This window comes from Centruroides sculpturatus, unplaced genomic scaffold (genome assembly GCF_000671375.1).
Source record: "Centruroides sculpturatus isolate CEXI.00-Female unplaced genomic scaffold, Cexi_2.0 scaffold399, whole genome shotgun sequence".
NCBI lineage: Eukaryota > Metazoa > Arthropoda > Arachnida > Scorpiones > Buthidae > Centruroides > Centruroides sculpturatus.
This window is the reverse complement of record NW_019384665.1, coordinates 599237-610308: the sequence shown is the minus strand read 5'-3', so window position 1 is coordinate 610308 and position 11072 is coordinate 599237. Positions and strand designations below refer to the sequence as shown.

The 11072-nt window shown below is 26.6% G+C and overlaps 1 protein-coding gene across 3 annotated transcripts in view; it reads left to right on the top strand.

Annotated features, from left to right (window-relative positions):
• LOC111626642 (histone deacetylase 4-like) overlaps positions 1 to 11072 on the top strand; it is a 45918-nt gene that overhangs the window by 29652 nt on the left and 5194 nt on the right. For all 3 annotated transcript variants that reach the window (XM_023370092.1, XM_023370090.1, XM_023370091.1), the window contains 6 exons: positions 882 to 949; positions 3610 to 3767; positions 8904 to 8959; positions 9990 to 10077; positions 10166 to 10285; positions 10372 to 10469. In XM_023370092.1, coding sequence (XP_023225860.1) covers positions 882 to 949; positions 3610 to 3767; positions 8904 to 8959; positions 9990 to 10077; positions 10166 to 10285; positions 10372 to 10469 — 588 coding nt within the window. The remainder of the gene's footprint in view (positions 1 to 881; positions 950 to 3609; positions 3768 to 8903; positions 8960 to 9989; positions 10078 to 10165; positions 10286 to 10371; positions 10470 to 11072) is intronic.

Below are 11072 nucleotides of genomic sequence, written 5' to 3'. Positions count from 1 at the left end.
AGAGTGAGTGAGAGAGAGAGAGAGAGAGAGAGAGTGTGTGTGTGTTTTAATCTGTCAGCATATTTTGTTAAAGTCTATTATCTTATAGTATATAAATTGTATATAAGGCAAAGTATATAAATATATTTCCAAATCATTAATTTTTTGCCAATTTAACATTTGAGATCATTTAACTAAAAGTTTTGCTGAAAATAATATAAATTACCCAACTTCACTGCCTGTAACCGGCGTTCTTCTTCTCTATTATAATATATTGCAATTGAAATTTTTTATTTATTTATTATATAATTATGTACTCTATCTATCATATAATTTATAAAGATAAATTTTAAATTGTTCCTTTAATGAATTCAAAATTATTAAGAACAATTTTTTTTCCAAAATACATGAATACTTTACATGCATTAATTAAAAACTTTAGTCATATAAAAGTTACTTTTGTCAGTAAACTAAAAAGTTTTTCTTTTATATATTTTCAGTTATATAAAGAAATTTCTGTTGTTTAACAAATAAATTAATGATATTATCACAATCAGTTATCAAACCAAATTTTAGTATATTATTATAGTAATTTTCTTTGAAAAAAACAAAGGAAAGAATGATAAAAGAAATAATGTCTCATATTAGCTTCACTAATTTTAAGTGAAGAAATTAATTTTTTAAAATTGCTTAAATTCAATATCTGAAACAGTTTTTCTTAATAGTTTATTACTTTGTTTAGTTTTATGACTTAAATGTGCATTTTTAAGGAATTTATATATTTTAAATTCTACATTTAAATTTTATTTATTTATTTTAATAAATTTTATTGCAATGTCTTCATTATATATGATATAAAATTATTTTTACCAATAAAAATAATGAGTATTTTTTTTATCTAGTGAAACATATTCATTATTATTTGGAACAAATCCTCTGAATAAACATAAACTGGATGAATCCAAATTAGGTAAGTTGAAATTATATCAAATGGAAATTTTATACATAATAATAGTGGAAATTAGTAAATTCTACATATAACTTTCTATTGTAAAAATAAAGTACTGTTTAATGAACTGCATTTAGATACCCAAAACCAGGATAACTTTATTACAATTGTATTGCAAAACTTTATTTAACTTTATAACTTTATTGTAAAACAAAATCATACTACATTACTAATTGTAAATGATTATTCTGTTTTTTGGCTGTTTATGTGCACTTGATTCAGTGGTATTTTATTTTCACTATGTAGACAGTTATGAAAAGTTTGTAATAATAAATATAATCAAATTTCCATAAAAAATTATATTTTTAAAATAGAAAAATACTAGTATAATTATTCAAGCTGCTGGATTCTTATTGGGCTACATTATGCCTAATAAACTATTAATCTAATATATAATCGAGATGGGTTGATGATAATAATAATAATAATAATAAGCGCAGAGCCCAAACGGTTAGGAATTGAAAGTTGAAATTTGGTACACGATAGGGTACGTCACGAAGACGCACACTAAGAAGGGATTTTTCGAAATTCCCCCCCAGGGGGAGAGAGACAGGATTAAAACTTCTATATACATTATGGATACGAGCCCAAACGGTTAGGAGTTGAAAGTTGAAATTTGGTACACAGTTAGGGTACATTAGGAGAACGCACACTAAGAAGGGATTTTTCAAAATTCCTCCCCACGGGGGAGAGAGACAGGATTAAGGCTTAACACTTCCATCAACAATGGAAGTGTTAAGTAACAATGGAAGTGTTAAGTAACAATGGAAATGTTACGTAACAATGGAATTGTTAAGAGAAAGCGACATGCGATACGCAGATGCAGTTTTTTTCGTTTTTGCGGGAAATCGAACATATTTTTAGACCCATTTAAAAATTCTCTAATTAGTTTGGAAACAAGAGGACCCAATTCTTGCATTCTGTGAAAACGAGTAAGGTTGACTGTAACATAATAATCTTAATCTTAGTTATCGTTACTTTTGCCCGAGCAACGCCGGGCCCACCTGCTAGTAAATTAAATAATTTGACTAGAGGTGAACAGTCAAACTGCCATCTTGTGTTAAATTTAACAGCTAGAAATGCCATATTTACTTGCTTATAAGATGACCTCGCATATAGGCCGAGGTGTGACTTTAAAGATCAAAATAAAGAAAATTAGATTTATTAATACAATTCTAATTTTATTTCATTTAATCACAAATAAAGTATCAAATGAACACAAATGAACACATTGTCTCACAAAAATTACTGGCATTTTAAACTTTATGGAAAAATCTTGTAAAATTGACAACATAATTTGTTTGTGTAAAGCTGGACAATTCGAAACATTTTTGCTGATTCTTAACAGTAGAATCCAATCTCTTTCAATTACACTTATGAGTTTCTCCGATTTCTGAATAATCATCTGTTTTCACATGGGAATAGATTAAAACTTATATTGGGCATTCATGTAATTTTGGAATTTAATTCAAAAGCTTTGTTTTTCCTATTCCTATTNTTCTCCGATTTCTGAATAATCATCTGTTTTCACGTGGGAATAGATTAAAACTTATATTGGGCATTCATGTAATTTTGGAATTCAATTCAAAAGTTTTGTTTTTCCTATTCCTATTCATCTTTACTCCTGACAATATACAAGAATGATTCAAATGACCCAGATAAAATACTTATGTTTTTAAATACAAGAGGATTCAGTAAAAAATTCAGTAAAAAATGCAAATACACAGTTTACAAAAATTATTTGCAAAATGCAAAGTATCTTTAACTTGCATGTATAGGACAACCTAGGAATTTGAAGCTGTGATAAATGAATAAAAACCTTGTCTTGTATGCGTGTAAATACGGTAAATAAATTTTGATTTAAAATATTCTGGAAGAAAACATCAGCCCAGTGAGGGACTCGCATCCCCAACTTGTGCTTATTGTGAAGATGTGTTTTCAGTTATGCTACCCCGATCTCTCTCCAATCTTTCTTCCTTGGGTTTCTTGATAGTTTATTTGCCATAATATAGCCTAATAAGAATCCAGCAATTGTTTGAATAATTAACATACACAAACAACCCAATAATTAATTTGTTACATACTTGCTTAACATTTTTTGACAAACTAAAGAGAACGTTTTTTTTTGTATTATTTTAATACTATATAATAAAAATTTGAAGCTAATCCTTATTTAAATTAATCGATAATTTATTTTAATTCAAATAAAAGCTAAATTTATGCCTTTTTTTCTGTTAAATGGTTTTTTCCTGAATAAAAATTCAAGCAATAAAATTTAAATACTAACTTTAAAAATCTAACATTTAAAACTAGAAAACAATTGAAACAATAATAATAAAATAATTAAAATGTTAACATTTAAAAAGCTTTTAAAAGTTTTTAGAATGTTAAAATGCCTAAGAAAGACATTGAATGATGCTAAATTTTGCATTTAGCAATTTGTATGTTGGAAACTCATTAAATGCTTATTAAATTCTGCATATACGTATTAATAATTTTATAAAGTACTGTTCTGTAGTATAGTATTTACTAATGAACATTGATCACTAAACGTTTTTTAAATTTTGAAAATTCTAAAAATAAGTTAAAATCTACATTACATGAAAATTTCAATATTGCAGCTGATTTGCCAATAAAAAATTTTGTGATGTTACCATGTGGAGGTATAGGAGTTGATTCTGATACAACATGGAATGAACTTCATACAGCCAGTGCAGCAAGAATGGCTGCTGGATGTGTTACAGAACTTGCTTTTAAAGTTTCAACAGGGGAATTAAAGGTATTAGAAATGAATAAATTTACATCATCAAAAATTATATTAAAATTTTTTAAAGTTGGACATAGATGAATATTAGGTTTTGAATATTTAGATTTTCAAGTTAGCTAAATGGTCTATTCAAGTATTTTTAGACTGTAGAACTAAGTATCAAAGGACACCTAATTTACTTGAAAATTTGTTTGAACCTGCTAAATTAGATAAAATTTATGAATAAATTGTGTGGTGTTTATAACTTTATCATATCTATATTGTATGCATGTTATATATATTACAAAAATGTGTGTGTCAATTATGATCATTTGAAATTTTGATTTATTGAATTTTTTAAAAATTTATGTAATGACTGAATGAATGAGTCTCTAAGCTCTGAAATTTTCTTCTTTCTATGTACATACAGACTAAATTGTTTTTACTTCTAAGGTTACAAGGTAAACTTTTATACCAAAACCAGTCAAACAACTTGCCCAATGACCAATATTGTCTCAAAGAGATTAAGAAGATTTTTGCTAATTTCATGTTAAAAACTTAATAGATAATACTTGGTGTAAACTGTAATACAAAAAAAATATATTGTATCAAAGAAAGAAACTATGATGATGATGATAAGTTTAAGATAGTAATATGATTTTTAAAAATATTTCAAATAATATTTGAAGTTAAGACTATTTACAAAAATATAAAAACATTTTCGAGTCTATCTTTTAATCCTTGAAACAACCACAGAAGTAACAGTTATATTGGTTTTGAAGAAAACCTTTATAAAACAAGATGAATAAAGATAGGTAAAAAATTCACGAAGTTAAAAACAATCAAACATCAGCCTTTTATTTGAGGATCTGATGCTTTTACATTAAAAATTATTCGTCTTGTTTTATGAAGGTTTTCTTCAAAACCAATATAACTGTTACTTCTGTGGTTGTTTCAAGGATTAAAAGATAGACTCGAAAATGTTTTTATATTTTTGTAAATAGTCTTAACTTTAAATATTGAAGAAAAATATATTCAGAGTCAACATTGAACATTGTGAATATTTCAAATAGTCTAGCCATCTATATAGCATTATGATTTAGTTTCTACTATGATAATCAAATATCAGATTAATTTCAGGGTACAACTTGGCTAACTATTAATTATCAATTTAAAGCTTTGAATTGATAATTAGTTACTATTTGTATGCTGCCTGTTGCAAAATTTGCAACTTGTAAAAATTTTATTTGTCTGTTATTTTGGGGTGGCAAATAACCACAGAGCAATCCACCAAAAAAAAAGTCATTTGGTGAAAGAGAGTATCACAGAAAATGAATCAGTATTGGTTTGATACAACTTTACTGTTAATGAACAAAAATAACATTGCTTGAGAAACTCAGTCATAAAAACTCTGGATTTTTCTTTCATATTGTCAATTATCCTTTCATTTCAGATTGGTACAAAAAATCACAGTAAGTGAAAAAGTAATTTGGCAAATAAAAGAAAATTGTTTGGCAAATGGATTGATGATTGCTATTAAAAAAAAAAAAAGCCAGTGTATGACCCCTGGTATGTTAATAAAGTTTCCACTAAACTGAATGATATTTTTACATTTTAATTTGCCAGATTATATAGATCAAATCAGTCATTTGACTTTAATTTGATTTGTGTTATGTAATATTAAATTTTATAAATTAACAAATAATTAAAAGAAGTTTGGTAATCCAAACATTTAATTATTCACTTGAATATGCAACACTATTTTCTTTACTATTGGACAGGGGCGGACTGGCCCTAAAATTTTTGTGTGGAAAATTTATTATCGGCCCAGCCCATAAACAAAAAAAATGTATTTTTTTCTATTTATATTTAAATATATTCAAAATACAATATTGATGAAAATTACAATAAGCACAAGTTACATTCTACAACATTAATTTTTTATTTAGAAGTTTGCTTTGTTGAGCAGTAATATTAATGACATCATCAGAATGTATTTTGTTTAAAAAATCCTTCTCCACTGACATTAACATGAAGGCTTCTAGATTTTCTTGCGATATACTTATAAGTATCTTAGCCTGCTTTTAATTAATTTTAACATAGAAAACCTTTGTTCACGGGACACTTGTGTTACAGACAGATAGTAGATGTTTGTATGCTTGACCAAGTATAGAATAAGCGCCACTTAATATGTTATATCTGAATAATATATTATAACAACAAATAGAGCAATTTTTGCAAGCAATGCAGTAAGAGGATAAAATCGCATCTTTATTAGTTTCTACTTGATCATCAGTAGAATGTTCATTTTCGTTTAATTTTATAAAAGTTTCATTGACATTTTCCTTTAAAATATTCCATGACGATTTAAAATGTTGCAATTCTGAAATAATATTGTGTTGAGTAGCTACTGGATTAAACTGTATTAAAATACTGCTTAATTTTTGAAATGCGTTTTCAGGAATATTTAGTGACGGTCCCGTAAATTTTGGTCTAATGTGCTTTGAACTCGCTGTAAGATGACAGTCGAACTCTCCCCGGTTGCTCTCTCTCCCACCTTCCCTGATCTAGATCGAGGACGTGTGAATTTGGTCCGGGAATGCGACAATTAAATCGTCTTACACTCGTTCCTGTTTACGAAATAAATCATCGATTTATTAGCTTTAGCTCGACAACCAGTTTCCCATTGGAGAGGGGGTGAGGTCCCGGCCTCACACTACAAAATAGATTATTTTTAATTAAATCGTTTGGAATATAGAGAAATTATTATTGAATAACATTTTTTACTTACCTAAAATAAAGGAAATAATATAAGTGGCCATTAAATTTGTTATGACTACAATCATCGCTTTGGTGGCTAGGTACAAAACTAATAACTCGCATTTCCGTAGTTTAGCATTAAGATTCATAGGAGTGGTGAATAGTTTCTAACAATGTAAACAAATGAGCAATTTTCTCTGTTTAGAAGGTAGTTTTGATTATTTTTTTTCCAGGATACTTTCTGTTTGGGCCGAATTGGGCTAATGTAGTGTTTGACTCAGGTCGGCCAAACTAATTTAACTTCGGATACGGGTAGGGCCAGGTAAAATGATACAGGCCTACACATATTACACCTAAAAATTGAAATTTACCTTACTTAATGAAAAAAATAAATGAATTTTTTAAGATTAAACTTAACCAAACGGTACATTATGTACAGTACATATTTAGAAAAAACGGCCCAAATTGTATACGGCCCGTGTGGAATTTTCCACATTTTCCACATGGCCAGTCCACCCCTGCTATTGGATCTGACAATATATAAGTTCTAAAACTAGTCAACTTTTTGGCAATGGATAAACAGCCTTTTTAAGTCTAGAATAAAGCTATATTAATGATGATTGAACATTTGTTATCTTATATTGTAAGTTTATTTTGTAGTTAGTTTTAGTAACAACAATAATTAATAAGAATATATATTTATGTGTATCTGTATATATTATATTTGTATATTTTATATATGTATTTTTTTCTTTCTTCAAAATACATTCAAATTCTTTATATTATAGTAGAAATAATGTAAAAGATTATCATAAAATTAATTTGATACAAAGTTCAAATATAATTATTACTCTGTGTTGGTTTTTTTCTTTGTTTGATTTTATATTTAGATGCTAGGTATAAATTAGAATTATTTAAATATATTGAAATATAGAAAAATTAGAACTAATTAGATATTTACTTGTCATATTTGAAGTTAGAAGCTTTCAGTAATACCATATCAAGATAAATACAATAATATATTGCAATAATTTAGCATTATTTATAAAAACTATTGTTAACAATTTTTAATATTACTTGTGAATACACTCTTCCTGAGTTTATTCATGATTTTATTTTTATAGCTTTGTACTCATGTATTGGCCAAAAAGTAATCTGCTGTCATTAATTCTTTAAAAACTAGATATTCATTAAATGTAATAAAAAGTAATTGAAAATATACTTTAAAAGTAACAGATGAGATTAGGAATGATTATTTATTATTAGCCTCATCAAACTTCTGTAAAAAATATAAAGGATTCTGATTTTTTTTTACAAAAATTTCAAACAACATAATTGTAACTTACAAGGAGAGCCTACGGCTTTGGGGTAACGGATTTTGATGATAACTCTTTACAGTGATGTAAAATACTAACTTGTAAAGTGCAAAACTCAAATATAACCAAGAAAAACGAATATAATTTATTGAAGCAATATTATATAATTACATATCATTGTCAGATGTACTGTACATGATCGTGAATGATACTTATGATAAAAACATTCAAAACAAAAATTCTGTCTACACCAAGAACAACAAATAAATGCTGCTTTTTTTAAGAGGTATCATCAACACTTTTTTCCTCACAACGTGAAGAACTTGCTTCTCTTGACGACATTTTTTGATTATAAAATAATTTTTCAAAATAAGTTTTACTACACAAATACGTCTATTCGTGTCGAAATTTAGAAACGAACTGTTAAAGAGTGAGTGAAAAAGAACTCCGATAGAAAAAACGCTCCTAGTGAGAATTAGATCGGTCACCGTTAGTGATAACAATTAGATGGGAAAGTTGACACATAGGTGTCAAGAATGCGCTGTTATTGTCAACAAAAGTATAAAAATATTAGACTTGGAATAGTAGAAATTAAATTAAAATAAATAAATAATAAGAAATAAATGAATGAGTAAATAAATAAATACATTATAAGTATTTATGAATTAAAAAAGAAAAATATACGCGAGAATCGAACCCGAGAACTCAAGCTTATGAATCAGACTCGTTACCACTCTGCCACAGAACGCTCGAATAGAAATACGTATAATTTATATATAAAGTTCTAAAAAACTTTAAGCTCGATTTTCTCGATTATATTTGAGTATTGCACTTTAGTATTTTTCAGGTAGTACACTCACATGGTGTACTACCTCTACACCAAAGATCATCAAAATCCGTTACCCCAAAGCCTTAGGCTCTCCTTGTTAATAAAATTAAATTATAAACAAAATGAATTTTTTAACAAATATAACCTTTATTTAACCTACATTATTAATGCATATGAGAAAATTTTTTACCTGTAATATACATGATGCAATGAATTAATGGAAATTTTATTTATAATATAATAGTTTATTTTTTTAATTTCTAGAATGGTTTTGCTATTGTTCGACCTCCAGGTCATCATGCAGAATATCAGCAAGCAATGTAAGTATGGTATGTTAGGTTTTATGAAAAAATGTTTGTCTGAAATTTTCTAAAATATTTTTATCATTATTTTAAATAATATAAAACAAATAAGTTCAAAGAAAATTAACAAACTAATATAAAATTAAGTCTTAAAAATTCTGACATACAGATTTTAAAATTTTTTAAAGAACTTCAAATGTTTTGTCTTTTTTTATATATATTTGTTAAATTTAAAAATAAAATTTTACACACTACAATAATTATAATTAAAGTAATACTATTCACAGTTAAATAGTAAATTTAAACCTATATTTATGAAATTTTCTTATTCTATTTTAAAGTATACAGCATTATTGTTGTCTCCAATTAAAAATGCTATGTTTAGTTTACAAAGCATGTTTGTGATGATTATGCATTTTATTTATTATTATTTAATTTTATTTTTCCTGTAAAATAATACATATATTTTGACTTGTAAGCTTATATTATATACAATAGTAAAATTTACTTTACTAGAGCATAAAACTTAGAACAATTCAAATTTGAATGCTTCAGATTTTAGACCATTTTTAGAAAACATTTAAAGAAAAGCATGTCATCCTATGGTAATGTTTTACATATAACCTTGTTGCTAAATACAATAACAAAATATGTTCTATACATGTGCTCAGCAATAGTATTCTGTTTTAAGTATTTACTGAAGATGAATGAAAGTCCAGAAGCAATTAAATTTGAATTGCTTTAAGTTTTATACTTCAGTAAAGCAAATTTTCCTATTGTATTTTAATGTGAAATCTTTTATACATTTTACACCATATAGTTTTGTAATTAGTTATTAAATAATAACTAATTACAAATAATTAATAAACTGTTATAAATAATGATGTTTTAATGTATATTTATTTACTTACAAACATTTTGGAGATGCACAGTTTTATTTTTCTGTTGAATTAACAGATGAATTAATAATGTCCTATAATTTTAATTCTGTATGAAATTATAAAATTTAAACACACTAGATTTGTTAATATCTTATTAAAAATTTCAGGGGTTTCTGTTTCTTCAATTCAGTAGCCATTGCAGCAAAACAACTGCGACAAAAGTTAAAACTTGAAAAAATTTTAATTGTGGATTGGGTAAGTAAATTTATAAAGATTTAATTGTTTGATAACAAGGTTTTATAATTGTCCTAGTAATATTAATTTTGAAATTATTTTAATTTAGGACGTTCATCACGGAAATGGTATTCAACAAATATTTTATGACGATCCTCATGTATTATATATTTCACTTCATCGTCATGATGATGGTAATTTCTTTCCTGGAACTGGTGATTTACAGGAGGTTAATATATTCTACACATAAGAAATATACACAATGATTTTTATTGAAATAAAGATTTGATAAAGTATATTATATGACATTTACAGGTTGGTACAGAGGATGGAATTGGCTTTAATGTTAATATTGCATGGTCAGATAGTCTGAATTCACCAATTGGAGATGCTGAATATATGGCAGCATTCAGGTAAATAAAAGTTTGAACTGGAAAATTAATTTGAAGGATTTGATTTGTATTATTATTAGAAATATGTAGCAAATATATATTTATAAAAGTGTAAAATTATAAATTATATAAAAAAATTTTTGGGGAATAATGTTAAATTTCCTTTAAAATGTTAGACATATAAGAGAGTTATTGTACTCTTGATTATTATAATTTTTTAATCATTGTAATTAACCCTCCGTAAGTCGCTAGGAATGGGGCCCTTACTTGAGTCGCATGGGTCTTACAGACCCAGTGTTTTTAATATGAAATAATTCAATTTTATCTATCGCGTAAAGAAACTACAGTTTCTTAGTTGGATTCTGCGCTTTGTTTTCTATCTAGTGATATAAATTACTTGCGTATTGACAAAATGAATTTTTTAATATTTATTTTTATGTAATTCGATACGAAAAACGCAAAAAAATAAACATATCAAATTTCAACTCGCTGTAATTTATCTCCTGTTTCACCGATTGCCATCGGGTTTGTTTGTAAGTGGGGAAGAAATATGACACTTTCAAGCGAAGTGAGTAGAACTTTTGCACTACTGCGAGAAAATTTGTCAACCGACCCCGCGTTACC